Genomic DNA, 21499 nt, shown 5'->3' with positions numbered 1-21499 from the left:
CAGTAGGACTTTAAACCCCATTTTCATTTCAGGACTATTGGATGTAAACTTCGGAAATTATCCCCAAACACTGGAAAAGTCCTCATGGAGTTCGTTGATTCGTGGGGCGTGACGTCCGCTTAATTACATCTCGGGCGATATCCTAACCAAGTAGAGCCAAGGAGCTTTTTCCGTTGCGTTCCCCTCCGCTGGATCCGCATAGATGTTAAATATAGGTCCAAGGGAGGTAATTACCACGGTGTTGCGAAATGTCGGGACTCAGTTTCTAAGTTTAGACTTGTTTGAAAGATGATTGCTTGGACATAAAGCAAATGTCAGCAATTTACAAATATGTAAAGCCAATTAAATAACTTGTCTTCTAGAAGTGGAATCAGTGGAACAGAAATCATGGTCTCGATACAACAACTTAGGAATCGGGGTTGGGGAGGTAAAATGAATTTGTGTAATGTGTAGTCTAAATCTATCCAGACAGAAGTCAATTTTTGGCGTTTTATTTAATTTAGAAAATTCATCAGTGCCGTATTTGGTGTTATCATGGACCTTATATATACATTATAAGGTCCATGGTATTCTGTAAACTGTCTGCAATATTAAAATAAAAAAAAGAAAAATTATGAAAAACAAATATTATGTTTTATTTTAATGTAATAATTGTTGTTAATGTAAAAGTAAGCACATCCAAATTCCTATTATAAAAAGAACCCAATTAAAACTGCAGTGGAGAATAATGGATGGATTTATTAATATTATTATTATTATTATTAATTGGATCATCTAAGACATATAAAGATGACAGCAGGAAATTATTAGAAGCTTACGTAAACTTTAACTTTTTTGGACCAAAATATATATTTTTTGATTTGTATAAATTCAGTAGGCCTATGGTAGGCTACCGTCCGTATTTAACCTTTGTTTTGAATTTGATATATGTTTTAATTGTAGGCCTAAGACTCAGCAATCTTATCAAATTTTATGTCATAGTTTTATATTACATCCATAACATCTTCTGATCATTTGCAAGTCTGTAGGCCTAGTAATCTGCAGTAATCTCTATGCCCATGCAGGTCTGCGAATTAACTCCAGTTTTGCTCAATATATAGCCTATAGATACAGTATACCATAACTATGAAAATGTGGGACAATTTCACTAAATTGCATGCTTTATATACCAAACCGGGTTTAATGTCCTACTGTTCTGCTACGACTGGGCTGATGAAGAATGGCGTACAATGTGCTATGAGGGAAATTGTTCCCAGACAGTGGCCCTGCTGCCTCCTCGTATATAGAATTCCAACTGCCAAGAATACTTTTAGGTGCAGGTCAGTGGGAGCAAGGGATCTTGTTTTTGATACAATCCGAACAACTAGCCTATATGTTTTCCATTGCCAGGCCATGTCCTGCACCACTGACCCTCTATTTAGAAACGAATAATTGCTTTAATGTTTCATATTTGTAATCTTGGTTAGTTAATAAGCTTTTCCATGGTACAGTAGAATTGGTGGTTGGGATTGGGGGGTAGATGGCCGAAAGGTTGGCGTGTACGCGCTGTATCATAAGGTCTGTCATCGAGTCAACTGGCGTGGTTTCGATTCCCCGGTTGTACGTGACACTGCTAAAGACCCCTCCGCGCAAACAAATTATTGAAATAAAATTGAACCATATGTTAGTCTCGAAATGACCTAGTTTGTGTCAAGTGGTCGTTAAACCCCAGCATGCGAGCGCTGTATCATATGGTCTGTCATTGAGTCAACTGGTGGGGTTTCAATTCCCCGGTTGTATGTGACAAGGAGTAGGGTCGCCTGTCCAACCTCGTGGGTTTTCTCCGGGTCCTCCGGTTTCCTCCCACTGCTAAAGACCCCTACGCGCAAGCGAATGATTGAAATAAAATTGAACCATGTGTTAGTCCTGAAATGACCTAGCTTGTGTCGAGTGGACGTTAAACCCCATTTCTCTCTCTCTCTCTCTCGTTAAACCCCATTTCTCTCTTTGTCTCACCGTAGAATTGTGTTCTATAGCCCCCTACACCAGTTGATCATCTGCAGAGAATTAACTGTTAAATTCGTCTACTAAGGATCTTACAATGAACCTGGGGTATATAGGGATGCTTGGTTGCCCAATGTTTGTATTTATCTATTCATTCTAGATCTAGATTTACGATCTTATCAGTTGCATGGAGTAAATTGGTTGATTGGTTGCTATAACAACAAACATGGATGCATCCTTGGTGATGAAATGGGATTAGGAAAAACATGTCAGGTACTGTTCAAATTTACGTTTTATTTTTGAGGAATTTATAGAATTGTACCGGCATGTGGTGCCATTTATATTATTGTTGAGTGTTAATACATTTTGTATAACTGGTTTGATTTATTAGTTTGAGAGGGGGTGGGGGACTGGGGCTAGATGGCAAAATGGTTAGCACATGCTTTTTGTATCATAAGGTCTGTCATTGATTCAACTGGCATGGTTTCAATTCCCCGGTTGTTCGTGACAAGTGGACATTAAACACTCTCTCTCTCTCTCTCTCTCTCTCTCTCTTTGTATTAGTTTGATTTTGTCCAATCTTTTTTTCCATAATGACCTATAGTACTTTTATAATATCAAAAACTATTTTTTCAGACAATAGCAGTTTTAGCATATCTGCGTAAAACACCAACAGTTTCCCCTCATCTAGTGGTTTGTCCAAGAGCTGTTCTAGAAAACTGGCAAGTTGAATGTAAGCGGTAAGTTTAGATTGAATCATGCTGTTGCTATGAAATTATTATTTGCACAGAAAAATGGATTAAATTTCTTTTGTAATATTCTCAGCACTTTTTAAGTCATCTTGTGGGTTTGGCTGACTTTGAACGATTTCCTGAAGGTTCTTCAACATGTTGAAAAAGAACAAAAATAAAGTTTGTATCAATTTAAAGACCACTGGATATACAAGTTCATTATCACACATCACAGTAAAAAATCCCAAATGTCATGTCTAAGAGAGTAATTGCTGAATTTTTAATTTGATGTCTTTGCTGACATAGTTAAGTTACTGGGAACTTCAAACTTATAGAGTTGTTTCAGTAGAGACATCTCTAATATATGTAAATAACCTTAATAACAGATATCCTGCCCTTTTTCAGATTTGCTCCTCAACTGAAAGTGACTGCTTTAATCGGAGCAAAAGATTACAGAAAAGAATTATGTGATGACTTAAAGAAGAAAGCCAAATCAGGGGAATACCCCTTTGATGTTTTACTTACCACGTATGAGGTATTGTTAATAGATACATGTATTGAAAATTGTACTATAGGACTTTGCAATGAACAACATCTGATTATTTTGATAGTGCGAAAAGGTCAAGGTCCCGTGTACACATTGGGTTCAATCTGTTTCACAGAGAATTACTGAATGGCACGAGCATTGTTTACATAAGACGTTACTGCTTCGGGCGGAATGCTGCCTTTTAGTCATTTTAATACCCATTTACACTAAATAGGAAATAATTTGTACCTACAAATACGTCAAACGCCTTTATTTATTTTTCCAATACATAAAAAAAAATGTTTTAGAATTTAATTTGTCGCAGGAAAAAAGTTAATATTTCTGGCTCATTAAGTCGCATCGATGTCATCCTTATCAGTGATTGTAGCGGCCTAGCGAAAATTCACTGCTGATCAGTGTGCATTGGGTTAAAGTAAATGTTTTGATGCTGTATCAGGATGTAGTCCACCATTAGATTTTTTACCTATAAGGTTTTTAATGCAGCTGTATGGGTAATTTTTTTCAGATTTGTTTAAAAGATCACAGTTTTCTACAGAGTATACCATGGCATATTTTAGTTGTTGATGAGGCTCACAGGTTAAAAAATCATCAATCTCTTCTTTATACTACACTTGAACAGGTAAAATATCATCAATACCTTCTCTATATACTACACTTGAACAGGTAAAATATTGTCAATACCTTCTTAATAATACACTCGAACAGGTAAAAATCCATCAATCTCATCTTTATACTACACTCGAACAGGTAAAAACACATCAATCTCTTCTTTATACAACACACAAACAGGTAAAATTAATATCATCAATCTCTTCTTTATACTACACTCGAACAGGTAAAATATCATCAATCTCTTCTCTATATACTACACACGAACAGGTAAAATATCATCAATCTCTTCTTTATATACTACACTCGAACAGGTAAAATATCATCAATCTCTTCTTTATACTACACTCGAACAGGTAAAATTAATATCATCAGTCTCTTCTTTATATACTACACACGAACAGGTAAAATATCATCAATCTCTTCTTTATACTACACTCGAACAGGTAAAAAATGATAAATCTCTCCTTTATACTACACTCGAACAGGTAAAAGAGTTGACAGTTCTCGCTACAATAGTTAAAAAATAGATAACGTAAATAGAATATGCTGAAAATTTCAGTCAAATTGCTCCACTCTAAACTGAGATATTAGCTTTTGAATTTTAGGCCTAACCTTGATCATCATTACTAAAGTCGGTACAATAAAAAACAAAGTCTCAATTATCCATTTTAACGTTTAATTATTTTTCCAAAAATGTATTCCAATCAGCTAAATATCCCAGGCTAGCGATGGCATTGAGAGTTGATTATGGTCTGGATAAGTTAATTAATGTCTAATTAATGATTTAGATAACATTTCAGGCCTTAAGAAAGACCTGCAATAGGCAGATTTAGCTCTTGCATAATGTATGGTTAAAGTTGTTTTATCTGTAGTTTTTTTTTTAAAGAAAACGTTAAACCCATATTGCAAAGCTTATACTGCCACGTGGGGAAACCAAACTGCCAGAAGAAAACACTTGAGGTTAGGTATGCGACCCTACTCAAAGTGTGGGATCGAACCCACACCATTTCTCTCAATGACAGACCTTATGATCTAAAGCCCTTGTATTCCTGTCATATAAAGACAAATTGAGCAAGACTATAGAATAAATGCTATTATTTGTGTTTCAGTGGGATGTATATCAGACTATTTTACTAACAGGGACACCAGTACAGAATAATTTAGCAGAACTTTACGCTTTACTAAGTTTTGTTGACAGGAAACAGTTCCAGCCTTCGAAATTAGATCAGTTTGTGGAGAAATATTCTAAACAAGAAAATAAAGGTTAGTTAACATGTGCTGAAATGAAATGAGGTTTAACATGTACCGACTGGGTTAATGAAAATGGAAATGAAATTAGATGAAATGGGGTTTAACGTCCTACTGTTCTGCTCCGACTGGGCTAATGAAGACGCTCATGCGCCATGCAGTGTGCTATGAGGGAAATTTTGCCCGGGAAGTAGCACTATGGCCTACTCTTTATCGAATTCCAACTACCAACTGATCTTTTACGTGCACACCAATGTGTACATGAGAACTTGGTTTTTCGTCTCCTCCGTAGGACTAGACAGGTGTTCTTGTCACACCCTCCATCCTGCACCACTGACAAGGGGGATGTACTTCTTTTTATTCATGATAATGAATCATTTGACATCTAACTTTTCCAGAAATGTTTCACCATATAAATTTGTGCAATAAGTTGGAAATAAATTTTTTTTTTTTTTCATCTTTATAGAAATTGAAGAGTTGCATGAATTGTTTCACCATAAAAATTTGTGCAATAAGTTGGAAATAATTATTATGTTTTTCATCTTTATAGAAATTGAAGAGTTGCATGAATTGTTAAAACCATATTTATTACGAAGAACAAAGTCTGGTGAATTAAAAGATTTACCGAATAAATCAGAAGTCATTTTATACCATGGTCTATCACCATTACAGAAAAAACTTTATAAAGCCATATTAATTAAGGATTTAGGTAAATATTGTATATTTGATATAGTTTATTGATGTAATAAAACATCATAAAGAATATCTAGCGAGTGATTTAATGAAATGTGTGTTTGTAAAAGCTTTTTGTTTCATATTTTAACATGTGCACATGAAATCATAAGGTCTGTCATTGAGTTAAGTGGTGGGATTCCCTTCTTGTACTTTACAAGGAGTAGGGTTGCCTGTCCAACCTCATGGGTTTTCTCCAGGTCCTGCGGTTTCCTCATACTACTAAAGACCCCTTTGCACAGGCAAATTATTGAAATAAAATTAAATCATGTTAGGCCTGAAATGACCTAGTTTGTGTCGAGTGGACTTTAAACCCCATTTCTATCTCTCTCTCTTTATTATGGGTAATATGTTTATTGATATTTTCTAGATGTATTTGATAATTCAAATCCGAATGTGAAATCTACCAGTTTAATGAATATTTTGATGCAACTGAGAAAATGTGTGAATCATCCCTACTTATTTGATGGTAAGATTTTCTACTTTATAAACAGAATTTGTAACATTGACATCAATTCTTTTACAAAAATTCACATCAATTCTTTTACAAACTTTCACATCAATTTTTTAGCAAAAATCCACATAAATTCTTTTTAAATATTTCATTAAAATTTTTTCACAAAAATCCACATAAATTCTTTTTAAAATTCCATATAAATTCGTTTACAAAATTTCAAGTACCAGGTATGTTCCTTTACAAAAATTTACATAAATTTTCCCAAAAAGTTCGCATAAATTTTCCCAAAAAGTTCGCATAAATTTTCCCAAAAAATTCACATAAATTTTCCCAAAAAATTCACATAAATTCTACAAGAAAATTCACATAAAATCTACAAAAAATTCATATAAATTCTACAAAACAAAAATTCACATGCCCATAAATTCTACATAATTATTACTAAAACAAGTTTTGAACTGATACAGGATTTGTACAACATATTTCACTATTTATTGTTAGAAAAAATAAACCAAAACTTTTCTCCTACAGGTATGAATTTTAAGTGGTGTAATTGCTTTTAGATGTTGCATGCATTGTTAAACTTTTTTGTCATCAAATGTTCAATTTCACATTTAAGGAGTTGAACCTGAACCGTTTGAACTGGGAGACCATTTAATAGAGGCTAGTGGGAAATTAGTCTTGATTGACCAGTTATTAGGTCATATGAAGAGAAATGGTCATAAAGTATTAATGTTTTCACAGATGACCCACATGTTAGATATATTACAAGATTATCTGGGATATAAAGGTTAGTTACTTTTAAAATTAAATCATTATTTTATAGAAGCTAGTGATAAATGGTTGTAAAGTTTAGTGTGAAAGTGACATTATTTTATAGAAACTAGTGATAAATGGTTGTAAAGTTTAGTTTGAAAGTAAATGAATAGGGAGAGTGTATTTTCAGGCCGGTTGGGGATGCTGAAGTTTCCACTAGCTGATTTAGACAACTCAAGGTGTAAGGGTCGGGTGGGGGGTACGTAAATCTAACACTGAAAATAAATTCCACGTTTACCCAGGATTCCTGATAAAAGCTATTTCTGTATTGAAACAGCCTCCCCAACTGGCATCATATATCCTCCCCAACTGGCTCGACCACCCGAAACTCTCTGAAAATATACAACACCAAATGCATCATTATATGGAATCCATTTCCTCAATATTTTGAAAAAAAAATATCTTTAAATGTATTGACTGTACACAAATGTAATTCTCATACAGTTCATTTAAACTTGACCAGCGGACACCAAACTTTAGAACATCATGATGTATACCAATTTTACAAAAGGCCTTTGACCCTATGATGAAATAAGATCTGTGTTTCAATCATATCGGATATATACATGGTATTTATTTTGTAGGTTATACATATGAAAGATTAGATGGATCAGTCCGAGGTGAAGAGAGATTTCTCTCCATACAGAAATTTAATCAAAACGAGGAAACATTTGTTTTTCTTCTCAGTACCAAAGCAGGTATGTACATCGTTGTTCTAAATTAGAAAACCAGTTTCATATTAAAAGGAATCACGATATCAGTGGACGGACGTTTCAGCCATTGGACGTGTCGGCCTAGGATGTTTCAGCCAGTGGACATTGTGGCCTAGGACGTTTTAGCCAATTTTACAAAAACAATTTAGACAACTTTTTACATATGAATTTAAATTTATTTCTGTATTAGTGTCCATCTTAAAAATTAATGAAATATTTTATTTTTTTTATCACCCTCAGTGAAACGAACAGTTATTCAATCAGTAAAGGGAGAGAGAGAGGGAGAAATGGGGTTTAATGTCCACTCGACAAACTAGGTTATTTCGGGACTAACATTTGGTTTAATTTTATCTCAATAATTCGCTTGTGCATAGGGGGTCTTTAGCAGTGGGAGGAAACTGGAGGACCCGGAGAAAACCCACGAGGTTGGACTGGCGACCCTACTCCTTGTCATGTACAACCGGGGAATCGAAACCACACTAGTTGACTCAATTACAGGCCTTATGATACAGCGCATACATGCTAACCATTCGGCCATCCACCCCCCCCCCCCCCCAATCAGTATAGCAGTGAATTTGCGTGTGTTTAATTGTTAATGGAACTACACTGAACCATAAAAATATATCAAATAGGGGACACTGAACATTTTTAGGATGAATTTGTGTTTTTATTTTATTAGGAGGACAGGGTATTAATCTGACTTCAGCTGATACAGTGATATTTGTTGACAGTGATTTTAATCCACAGAATGATTTACAAGCTGCTGCCCGAGCTCACAGAATCGGACAAAAAAGGTATGTTTATTATACATAAAATTTACCCGGTGGTCATTTAAATTTGAGGGGGTTTTATGGCTGAGTGGTCTAACAGATGCGCTTTAGATCATAAGGACGCCTGTCTAACCTTGTGGTTTTTTCCGTTTCCTCCAGTTTCCTTTTGCTGCTCAAGACCCCTACGTGCAGGTGAATTATTGAAATAAAATTGAACCTGGAATGTCATGAAATTCCATCTATGATAGTTTTAGGCGTGGAAGTCCTGGAATTTTCCCCTCCATCCAGTAATCACCTTTTCCCCAAAAATTGATCCCATTTATTCAATTTGTAAAACTTTTACAAAAGAAAAACACAGTAAAAAAAAGACCCAAAAGTAAACATACTTTCTTAGTCTATTTTGTCCAGCACCAGTCATTGACTGTTTACAATTATTATTTTTTGCTTGATAATCTGGACTATGTACTGTAACAGTCTCGCAACTAATTATGAATAATACCATGGATGATCAAGGTCAACCACTATGTGAATTTTATTATATAAACCAATGTCAACCCTTTGTGTGTTTTATTTCACGCTGATTGTAATGTCATGGCATAGAAAACAACACATACACATGAAAACAGATTAACAAAATATAATAGACTTTATCAATGACATGCGTCAAATAATTTGTTGTAGCCTGATCTAACGACTAGGCTGAATTTTGGTCTTGGAAAATGCTCTTTTTGATCTTGGAAAATGCCCTTTTTGGTCCTGAAAACTCATGGAAAAGTCATGGAATTTCATTCACATTTTAGTATACGAACCCTGAATGAATAATTAGTATTTTGAGGAACTTTGAACCAAAGCTTTGGTACTCTTTGGTAATTTTCAGAGCAGTGAAAATCATCCGTCTGATTGGTCGTCACAGTGTAGAAGAAATTATATTAAAACGAGCCGAAGATAAACTAAAATTAACAGAGAAAGTTATTGAGAGTGGACAGTTTGCGTTAGGAAAACAACCATTATTCGCTTCAAACAAATCAGAGGTATGTTATATATTGAATGGCTGAATGGTTAGCACGTGCGTGTTGTATCTTAAGATCTGCCTTTGAGTCAACTGGCCTGTTTTTGATTCCTCGGTCGTACGTAACAAGGAGTAGGGTCGCCTGTACAACCTCGTGGGTGTTTTCCAGGTCCTCCTAGTTGCCTCCCACTGCTAAAGACCACTACGTGCATTATTGAAATAAAATTGATCCATGGGATATGTTAATCCCGAAATGATCTAGTTTGTGTCGAGTGGACATTAAACCCCATATCTCTCTTTCTCTCACAACCGCTACCTTGAGGCCACTTTCTGCATGTGATTTTTACTATATATTTTCCAATCAAGACAAATTGTTTCGTGTTTTTAGCTACAAGATGTGTTAAGATTTGGAGCAGAGAAATTATTGAGTGATGAAGAGGATAAAGAAGATGATTTTAGAAAGATTCTTGGACCAACACTTGAAGGGGAATGGACGCTGGACGAAGACAAAGATGTGAGTTGCTATATATATATATTATTATAACATACCAAACCATTCAAGATATATTTATGAAACTTTGTACACACATAAACACATTATAGTAGTTGTGCCTTTTGCTAATTAGTAATTTCTCATATATAATGATTTTTATATTAACAGGGAAATAAATTTGACTTATCGTTAGTATACATGGGATGTTGACGACTGATGGTCTTATTGCTATAGAGTTTATTTAAATAGTTTCCTCTCACTGCTAAAGACCCCTATACGCGCAAGTGAATACAGAAATAAAACTAGACCATATGTTAGTCCCAAGATGACCTGGTTTGTGTCGAGTGAACTTAAACCCTCTCTCTCTCTCTCTCTCTCTCTCTCTCTGAATGAAAAATTATATTAAAGAACAACTCAGCCCCCCAAGATATAGGTATCATCAAAGTTTTCTTCCTATAATGAATTAAACTCTTATATAGGTTGAATCATTGGAGTTAGAAGAAGGAATAGAAGATGGACCACAGAGTATGTACATGTTTGAAGGTACAGATTACAGTAATGAACCAACAGCCGAAGATAGAAAAGCTTTTGATGCACTTATAGAAGGTAATCATGTGAAAGTTATTAATACAGGATATTGAATGAAATTGAACCATATTTGGACTGTTATTCCTTGTAAATTCAACTCCACAATATTGTAGTTTCTTGTAATGAAATGGGGTTTAACGTCCTACTGTTCTGCTCCTATACTGGGTTAATGAGAGAAATTTTGTCCGGGCAAAGGCACTATGGCCTACTCTTATATTGAATTCCAACTGCCAAGGGATCCTTTATGTGCATGCCAATGTATACACAGGACCTCGTTTTTTCCATCCCATCCATACGACTAGACAACTGTCCTTGTCAGGCCCTCCTTCCTGCACCACTGACAAGGCCAAACCACGTCGGAAATGTAGTTTGTTTAAAACCCCTCAATCGACCATTTGCAGATTTAATGTTTTACATAAAGTTTTTGACAGTTGGAAGATTGTTAGGAGGCCACAGTTTATAACTTAATCGCAACCATTTCCTGAAACCTGCAAAGAACACATAACCAGAAGAACAGAATTACCAGACAGAGTCTCTCTTGACTTCATTCCACTTTTATCTGGCAAGAAACATTTTTTAAAATATGAACTCTAAATAGTGGAAAAAATAATATTAGACTACAATGTACAACGTGGATAGGGGGGTTGGATGACCGAATGGTTAGCGTGTGCACATTGTATCGTAAGGTCTGTCATTGAGTCAACTGGCGTGGTTTCGATTCGCTGGTTGTATGTGACAAGGAGTAGGGTCGCCTGTCGAACCTCGTGGGTTTTCTCCTGGTCCTCCAGTTTCCTCTCCCACTGCTAAAGAACCCTACGTGCAAGGGAATTATTGAAATAAAATTGAACCATATGTTAGTCTCGAAATGACCTACTTTGTGTTGAGTGGATGTTATACCCGATTTCTCTCTCCCTCGCACAACATGGATATAGTCAAAATTGTGATATTTTAAATAATGCCCAGTTTACTGTTTTTTCTAGCTGAACGTAAAATATTAGAAAGTCATGTGACTGGAGAACGAGCAATGAGGAAAAAGACATCTGTTTTAATTGGAGCGTTACCAGAGATTATACGAAAACCACGAAAACAACTAACACCACAACAATTAGAGGAAAGAAAGATAAAGGTACATTGCGAAAATCTTTACTACTGCTTGGACACTTTGCCTTCAGATGGGTGTATGTTTCGTGGCCTGGCAAGCTATGTTGCTTTATTTATTGGAAAAGTACTTGTGGTAGTGATTTATAGCCCTTGAGAGGCATTTAGCAATTGATTTATGATATAATACTAGAACACCTATTATGGATACAATCACTTGGTTTATTGTACTGCAAGATTTCACAAGTCGTTTTCAAGCAAATACCTAATTGTATCCATACTAAATGTTCTAGTATTAGATTTATATAACCTACAATTTGCCTAAAGAATCAAAATTAAGGAGATTTGTGTTGGATGTATTTTAATAAGGGGGACATCCTCCTTTATATTTATCATTATTGCCGATGTGACTATGATCTGAACCTTGAAACCACTGAACACCTTCTACTCTATTGTCCTAAGTTTTTATTTATTTATTTGAATCATAGGGGGGTTGGGATGGCCTAGCTGTCCGGTCACCTCTGGCTTGCGGCTGTGGTTTCGATCCCTGTTGTGAGCGTATGTGACTTGGAGATAGGGGCGCCTTCTCAATCTCGTAGGTTTACTCCCACAGCAAAGATCCCTGCACGTGTGCTAAGATAATAAAAGTGACAAATAAGACAACTAGTCTGTGATATCACCTTCGGTGGAAACGGACGTTAAACTCTAAGAACAACAACAACCACATTTGAACCATAGCCAAAATATTGTTTTGTATCTATTACTTTAAATTTTACATATATTATAGATCGTACTCACAACGAAACAAATAGATATAAGCCCCTTCTTAATGTCTTTGAATTGTACAATCCGAAATAAGTTTGTTTTAAGCGATTCTATTAATTCACAATTTTTAAAAAGAAAAACCTAAAACTGCGACTGATATTAACTATTGATCCAAACAAATACTTGATGGATTTTCTGAATTATTTTATTATAGAGAAAAGAGGCAGCAGAAAAGCGAGCTAAATTAGCAGAAGAAAAGGAAATTAGACGAGCTCAGGAACAACGTAGAATGAAGTAAGTTTATTATTACATACAAGAAAATTCTATAAATAATGAAAATACGTGCACATTGATCAGACTTCAGAATTCAGTGTGGCTCTAATCTCAGATGTTTCTACATATTTTATCTTAATTCGAAGTGAAGTAAAATGCCCAATAGAGCTTTATGATTTGTCATTCCTTTAGTTTTGATGCCCAATAAGAGGTTCGTGATTTATCGTTCCTTCAGTTGGGATGCCCAATACAATGAGAACTTTATCATCTCTCATTCCTTCAGCTGGGATGCCCAATGAGTACTTTATCATCTTTCATTCCTTTAGTGTTGATGCCCAATAAGAGCTTTATAATTTGTCATTCCTTCAGAACTTTATGATTTGTCATTCATGAACCTACTAATTTTAAAAATTAACTCCAGAATACTTCTTTATTAGATTTGATATGTGGAAATCCATGAAGTATTCAACATGTAATATAGCTATAGATAGTGAAGATGATGAAGATGGAGATGATGGTGAAGATGAAGATGATGTTAGTGACGATGAGACGACACAGAGATCTATAAAATATGTCAGTGGTGACGTCACTCATCCTATTGACACTGACAATAAACACAACATCATTGTACATTGTGCAGGTAACAGATTAATTTACTCAGTCAAAAAAAATAATTCTATCTGTTGTATAAAACTGCATGATTATTTTGTTATCTTGCGCCAAACATCATCAAGGGAAGGATACAGAAATAAATAGGCTTCATTTATCCTAGCATTTGTTTCCTGAGCATATCTCATAAGGCGTTCGGGGGGGGGGGGGGGGAAATGGCCGAATGGTTTGTCATGGTATTGAATCCCCGGTTGTACCTTACAAGGAGCAGGGCCGCCTGTCCAACCTCGTGGATTTTCTCCGGGCCCTCCCACTGCTAAAGACCCCTAGGCGCAAGTGAATTACAGAAATATAAAAAATTGAACCATGTGTTAGTCCCGAAATGGGCTAGTTTGTGTCGAGTGGACGTTTAACCCCATTTCTCTCTCTCTCTCATAAGGCATTTAAGATATCTTTATGAAACTTTGAATATAAATCTACCTATTATAGTAGTTATTCCTCGGATGTAATATTGTGGTGTTGCCATGGAAATAAATTTGATTTAGTTTTTCTTGTATACAAGAAGTTTATAAATGTTTGTTTTAGATGATTCTGGACGATGGGGTAGAGGAGGTTTATTTTCTGCAATATCATCACGTTCACCACAACCAGAGAAACAGTATGTGCTGGCTGGTAAATGTCAAGGTTTGTATTCTACTATTATACCTTTCTTTTTAATGATTTTAAAAATCTTGTGTACATTAACTTTTGTTTTATATTTAAGGATGCATTATTCAAGAGCTAAATCTGGCTCGTGCAGATTTTTCATTTGGCATCAAATCTTAAATAAATCATTAATTGGACATGTATTTACATGCCAGGCCCATAAACAACTCTCTATTATAGATTTAGCTCTAGGTGATTGTCATTTGGTTCATATAATATATCTATTGTAGATCTAGCTCTAGGAGATTGTCATCTGATTAATATAGATGATATAGAAGGAAGGGAAGATGGTGAAGATCTGGTAATTATATCTTTCATCACTTTATTAATTTATACCTTTTTGACATATATGGAACTGAATCTAGTTTAAAGGGGAAGACCAACGATTTTCAACAAGGTTTCCATAAATCTTAAACATATATTCATATATAATTCCTCTGTAACACAAGCAAAAATATTTTTGTTAGCGAGAAATTAATTTTTATTATAACCGTCCCATTGGTCAGATTATCATCCAAATCACGACACATGAACAAAATACAGCAGCAAACTTATGCCAAATCTGTATGCTTACTATAGAGACCAGTGAGTGTGTTGAACCAACTACATCACTTCCGGTTTTAATAAAAATTAATTTCTCGCTTACAAAAACATTTTTGCTTGTTTTACAGAGGGGATTATATATGAATATATGTTTAAGATTTATGAAAACCTAGTTGAAAATCATTGGTCTTCCCCTTTAATTCTTTCCTGATAATAAAAAGAGCATTTACCATATTCATTCAGTATTACTTTTGCTTTTGAATAGTATAGTGATAAAGTTCTAAAAAAAAATTAACATTAAAGAAAATTATATTATCATGTATTTGTTTATTTCTTCAGCTTGGTTTGATTATAGCACAACATAGAGACAAGAGAAATAATTTATCTGGTATCAAATTATCAGCTTTACGACTCGGACTCGAGAAAATATATGTAGTTGCTAAAGCTAAAAAAGGTGGGTCATTTATAAATGTGGTTTAAAAGGCACATTATAGTCACAATGTTCAAGTAAACTGTTTTCAATCAAAATCCTAGATATTTTGAATTTGTGTAATGTTTTGTAATTTGAAAAGTTTCCCCGTACATGTTATCTTTAATTTCCTTGTTTCAGCCAGTGTTCATCTACCTAGAATAGGTCATGATACCCCCGGTTTTAATTGGTATGGTACAGAACGTCTCATCAATAAAATACTTACATCTAGAGGCATACCAACATACATGTATCCTTTTAATTTATCATCATGGTTTAAGTTAGTCCTCTTACCTCACCCACCTCAAACTCAATGTAAGGCGTCTAAGGGCCCAAAGTTGGAAATGGCATCCATTCTACAGAGTTCCTTTTTTCCAAATATTTGGCACTCATGAATTGTCACTACAACACTTCAGTTTGGAGATATTTGAAAATTCGGGACCAATACAGCAGAAAATCCTGGATCCTCCTATGATTGAATATTTATTTTAACTAATTTATTTCGGCAACGTTTCAACAATTATTGTCACACTGTTTTCAATTATGACATTCTTTTGCAGCTTATTTATGTAATTTTCTTAATATGTTTGACGTTGTCCTTTAGCAAGGGTTTAAAAATGTATTTTACACTTTGGTTATATACTAATTGTAGCACGACTACTGGGAGAGTGATGTAGGGTCAGTTGGCAGGGGTCTTTACCTCATAAGAGGCATTGTTGGGGGGCTTTGGTAAGGATTATCGATGTTGTATAGTGTGTAAAGCACAAAATAACTAATATTTGAAAAAATGTAAATAAATAAAATGCAGATAACTGAAACCATACAGAAATTTGTATTTAACACAGGTTACAAAAATACTTAATGAGCAGTTGAAAATGAGGCCTACATTTCCCTTCAGGCCTAGGCCTGTTACCAGCTTTGAATTTACCCAATTGTACAGGTGACTTCCATTTGTGTAAAGAGATTATCGAAGATTAGTAATCATATGTACATTCATATAATATTATTATCATACTTAATAATCTTAGTTATTATTTTCCACGTAAACATTCTTTAAAGAGAAAACCATCTTCTAACAGTGAGAGTAATGAAAGCAAAGGTAAGACAACTTATTGATAAATAACAGTTTTTATATGATATGAACTTTTATTTTCAAAATCGTCTTTAGACATTAACATTTTGTTTCTGTCTTAAACATTTTCTAGTCATTCTGATGGGACAAAAAAAAAAGGTCCTGTGTACAAATGCATGCACATGAAAGAACGCTTGACAGTTGCAGTTATTAATAAGAGTAGGCTGTAGGGATGCTGTCAGGGTAAAATATTCATCATAGCAAGGGGGTTGGATGGCCGATTGGTTAGCATGTGCGAGCTGTATCATAAGGTCTGTCATTGAGTCAACTGGCATGGTTTCGATTCTCTGGTTGTACGTGACAAGGAGTAGGGTTGAGTGTCCAACCTCGTGGGTTTCCTCCGAGTCCTCCGGTTACCTCCCACTGCTAAAGACATCTATGCGCAAGCAAATTATTGAAATAAAATTGAACCATATGTTAGTCCTGAAATGACCTAGTTTGTGTCGAGTGGATGTTAAACCCCATTTCTCTCTATCTCTCCCTCATAGCACACTGTATGATGTATGCCCATCTTCATTAACCCAGTCCATGCAGAACAGTAGGACGTTAAACCCCCATTTCATTTTCAAAATGATATATAATGATGTTGAATCATGGATATTTAACAAATTTTGTAGTCCAGAAAAAATCAACAAATGACAGATTGAGTTCATCACCAGAACCAAGTACATCCTCAAGTCATCAGAATTCAACCAATAATGATGAAGATAACAACCGGAAGAAATCAACCAATGAGGAGTTGTCTAGTATATTTGAAGATCAGTTGATTGTTCTCCATGGTTTACCAGAAGATAAAGAGAAACATTATAAACGATATATTGTTGCATATCCTTTAATATCAGAATTAGATATATCTGTTCATGTCATATCAATTTGAATATTCGCACAGATGTATGCCAGAACTTACCAATATAATTCAGAAACATGCTTTGAATGGCATTTAATAATTGGAACATAATCGAATAACACACTATTTATGGATAACAATTACTATGGTTTATTTCACTGCGACGTTTCAACAAGATTTCACAAGTCGTTTTCAAGTATATAACGTGTTTATTTCACTGCGACGTTTCAACAAGATTTCACAAGTCGTTTTCAAGCATCTTGAAATAAACCATAGTAATTTTTATCCATAAATAGTGTGTTATTCGATAATTCAGAAACACCAGATTAATTAAAAAGACGTCATTTTACCATGTAAAAAGTAGTCTTTTGCAAATCAACAAATGCTGCCCTTTTGTAACATATTGATTGAGACAGCCAAGTGCAAACAACGTGGGGGATCACGGTGGCCAAGTGGGTAACCCGTGGGCTTGCTAGCCTGTAGGTCGGGTGGTTCCCCCTTGTCAGTGATGCAGGAAGGAGGGCTGAGAAGGACAGCTGTCTAGTCGTTCGGATGGGACAAAAAACTGAGGTCCCGTGTACACATTGGCGTGCACTTGAAAGATCCCTTGACAGTTGGAATTCGATATAAGAGTAGGCCATAGTGCCACTGTCCAGGCAAAATTTCCCTCATAGCACACTGTATGGCGTATGCCCATCTACATTAGCTAAGTTTGGAGAAGAACAGTAGGACGTTAAACCTCATTTCATTGCGAACGATGTAAATCTTGAACTGACTAATGGCACACCAGGTGCTTTGCTTGTTAAAAGTCAGTTGAGACAAATTTACATAACTTGACTTCTTTAATTCTCATAACAAATGAAATGATAAATTGCCTCAGATAAATTATTATACACTTCCATCAAACTCCAGAATGATTAATCGATCGCAGCCTTGATTTAGTTTTAAAATTTATTATCCTTAATTTTTGAAACTTATGATGGTGATATCGGAAGTAAGGTTACAGATTATACCACACATGTTGTTGTTCAAGATTCTGCATCAACTGAGGTATGTGTAACATACATTATGCAAGAGCTAAATCTGCCTATTGCAGGTCTTTCTTTAGGGCTGAAATGTTATCTTAATTATTAATTAAACATTAATTAGCTTATTAAGACCATAATCAACTCTTGACTCCAATATTAAATAGATTAGAACGGTTCAGCCATATTTTGATTTAATTTAAAAATGGAGAAGCGAGAATTAGCTTTGATCAACCAGTACGTTGGTTGAAATTGTTGCACACATCTTGTCAAACCCTCAAAGGCTAATATCTTCGCTCGCAATAGAGTAATTTTCGAACTATTACAACAAGAATGGCTAGCTCTTTATCTAAATCTTACATAATGTATCTTTAAGCTTTATAAGTTTTATTTATCGAATAATGCTTTTTTTTGTGGAGTAAAACAAGTTTGTTTTGCCATAATGATTGCAGTGAATCAATTAATCAGTTATTGTTGACTGGTATTACTTTTTTTTTACTGTATATCCCACTTTATTTACAGGATATTGCCAGTGTAAGAAAACAGAATAGCTCCGTAGCCATAGTAACAACACAGTGGTTAGATGATTGTTTATCTAAGAGAAGATATTTACATACTGAATCATATTTAGTAACTGAACATTGAAAAAACAATTAATGTCAAATTGGTGTTAGTTTTTCTAAAACAACATTTTATGCACGAGCAGTATCCCTATATATCAGCAGTTGCCAACCTTTTGTTTGGTGTGCGACCCCATTCCAGAAACCATCATCTGATCACGGCCCCTCAAAGAAAAAAGTCACCTTTACAATTTGGCAACTTATTGTTTACACTTTTACAGTTATAAAAATTGAGCAAAGACGATTGACAATATGACAAGAGATGTATGGTATAGATCAGGGAATTATATGCAATTCATGAAAACATAGCATTTTTTCAAAAGTTTCATAGTAGTCTGCAACAACCCCATGAAAAGTGCTTGGCAATCCCAGCTGGGGTCGCAAACCCAGAGGTTGGGAACTCAGGACTTATATTAAGAAACATTTTTATTTGCTAAAATTGAATAGATAAAATATAATATTTTATAACTTCCAGTTTTTCAGAAAATATGATTTGTTATTCTCAAATTGTGAAATATTGAAAAAAAAAACCTTGTTTCATATAATTCTTTTACACCCAGATCTGAGTTTCTTTAAGAGGAACTTTTTTTAAAATCTCCTATAACAAGAAATATCTTGAAACTTGTGATAATTATAAATGTTGAGATACCCTATATAGAAAGTATTATGACATATAAGTTCAAATTGTATTAATCGTTTTGTAACAAATCTAGTGCATGAGTTTTCTGGACCACAGTTGCCATTTTTATTGAGAAGTCCCCATAGCTAATGGTTCTTGTTTGTTGTATTTAAAAGATGACCAACAAAATAAATGTTTCATTTTATTTCATCAAGAGGCAGCAATAATTTTGTATTTTTTCATTTTATTTTTATTATGTTTTATATACCAACATTTGGTGTGTGGGAGTATGTTATTTTCACACCTGTCTGTGCATCAACCATTATTTTAAAGTCTCTAAAGGTTAAAGTTTGGAGGTGGTTTGAATTGGATTGTTTACCTTGTTATCAGTCAACATGAAATATTTCTGTAGTATAGGCCTACAGGTCACAATTCTATGGAATACAATTACTGAGCGATGTTTCGATTAGGCTTCTCTAGTCATTATCAAGCAATAACGTCGCTCAGTATAAGCTGTAATTGTACATGTATTCCATAGAATTGTGACCTATATACTCTAGTACATTTATTAAATGTCATTGAAACAATTGAAATATTTCTAGTCATTAGAAATCTGAACCCTGTAAAGAGGTGAATTTAGTACTATACTGACTGGACTTATGTTACAGTATTTTAATATGGCAATATATTTCATTACAAAAATCTTCAGCCAGGTTTCAAACTTACATCTGACAGATATCTAATATATCACTTCAAATCATCTACCTTTTTAGTAAGGCCAGCCATAACTTGATATGGGTTTGCACCTGCAAGGTTAACAAGGGAGGTGTACCTATTTGTGTAGATGGGACCAATAAAAAAACGAGGTTTATACACGTAAGGGAACCCTTGTCGTCTACTTAAAATTCTATGTCACATTTCACACCTAACCATAGAAATAAAAACATTTTTGTCACATGGGGGGTTGAGTGGTTATCATGTGTGCGCTGTATCATAAGGTCTGTCACTGAGTCAACTGGCGTGGTTTTCATTCCCTGGTTGTATGTGACAAGGAGTAGAGTCGCCTGTCCAACCTCATGGGTTTTCTCTGGGTCCTCCGGTCTCCTACCATTACTAAAGACCCCTACACGGAAGAGAATTATTGAAATAAGATTAAACAGTATGTTAGTCCCGAAATTACCTAGTTTGTTTCAAATGGACGTCAAACCCCATTTCTCTCTCTCTTTTTTTGTCACATAACGAAGGAAGTATCGAATTGACAAGACATTAAAACCCATTCCAAATGTGTGGTTATATTTTTGTTATATATATATATATATTGTTATTTCATAATTAATCATTGTCTATGTGTGGTAATACTTCTGTTAAAATATGTATTGTTAATTTAAATATTATGGAAAATATTGAGTTAGCTCCTTTAAAGTTACAATTTCATATTTTCTAAGAAAGTCAAAACATAATTATTTCTATGTCTTTTGCTCAATAGGTTGTCAACTCACTATTATACAATCATAGGTTATCTTTCTGACACTTAAAAATCTTCACACCGAAAATAATAACACAATTACCCCCCTTGTTTTCCTATTCCCCACCATGGAATAGCTATCTTCAAACGTTTGAATTTGAAGTTGAAAATGATATTTTTGCCAATTTCTCAACTGGCAATAGTGAATTCTAGGATTAATAGGATTATTCTTTAACAAGGTAGGACTGTTTATAGATACCATGTATTTTAGGACTTTATTTTAATACATTTTAAAAATATAACTTAAAAATATGAAATTGTAACTTTAAAGTATGTATTGTCATTTCATAAATAAACATTGTCTAATAAAACACAATTTGTGATATATTTATATATGCTGTTAATCTTAATAAGAAATTATTCTATTTATAACTTGGGGGTGGGGGCACTGGTTTAACTTGTGCTAGTGCACTAATATCACTAGGTCTGTCATTGAGACCAGCGTGTTTTCGATTCCCAGCTTGAACGAGACAAGGAGTATTGTCACCTATCCACAAGCGAAATATTGAAAGGATATTGAACCATATGTTAGTCCCGAAATTACTTAATCTGTGTTGAGTTGACGTGAAA

At 34.6% G+C, this 21499-nt stretch overlaps 1 protein-coding gene across 1 annotated transcript; it reads left to right on the top strand.

Moving 5' to 3' along the window:
• Window positions 1-248: 248 nt before the first annotated feature.
• LOC126819284 (chromodomain-helicase-DNA-binding protein 1-like) lies at window positions 249-21245 on the top strand. Its single transcript, XM_050547256.2, has 25 exons — window positions 249-427; window positions 2144-2256; window positions 2620-2723; window positions 3120-3249; window positions 3767-3880; window positions 4983-5136; window positions 5672-5830; window positions 6224-6322; window positions 6930-7100; window positions 7711-7824; window positions 8519-8633; window positions 9487-9640; window positions 10007-10132; window positions 10591-10717; window positions 11680-11825; window positions 12777-12856; window positions 13273-13475; window positions 14030-14128; window positions 14380-14450; window positions 15032-15146; window positions 15303-15411; window positions 16190-16260; window positions 16911-17118; window positions 18115-18190; window positions 18688-21245. The coding sequence occupies exons 1-25, from the start codon at window positions 388-390 to the stop codon at window positions 18808-18810; spliced, it is 3021 nt and encodes a 1006-aa protein (XP_050403213.2). The 5' UTR covers window positions 249-387; the 3' UTR covers window positions 18811-21245.
• Window positions 21246-21499: the final 254 nt, after the last annotated feature.

This window comes from Patella vulgata, chromosome 4 (assembly GCF_932274485.2).
Source record: "Patella vulgata chromosome 4, xgPatVulg1.2, whole genome shotgun sequence".
Classification (NCBI taxonomy): Eukaryota; Metazoa; Mollusca; class Gastropoda; family Patellidae; genus Patella; species Patella vulgata.
This window is presented reverse-complemented; position numbering and strand designations above follow the sequence as displayed.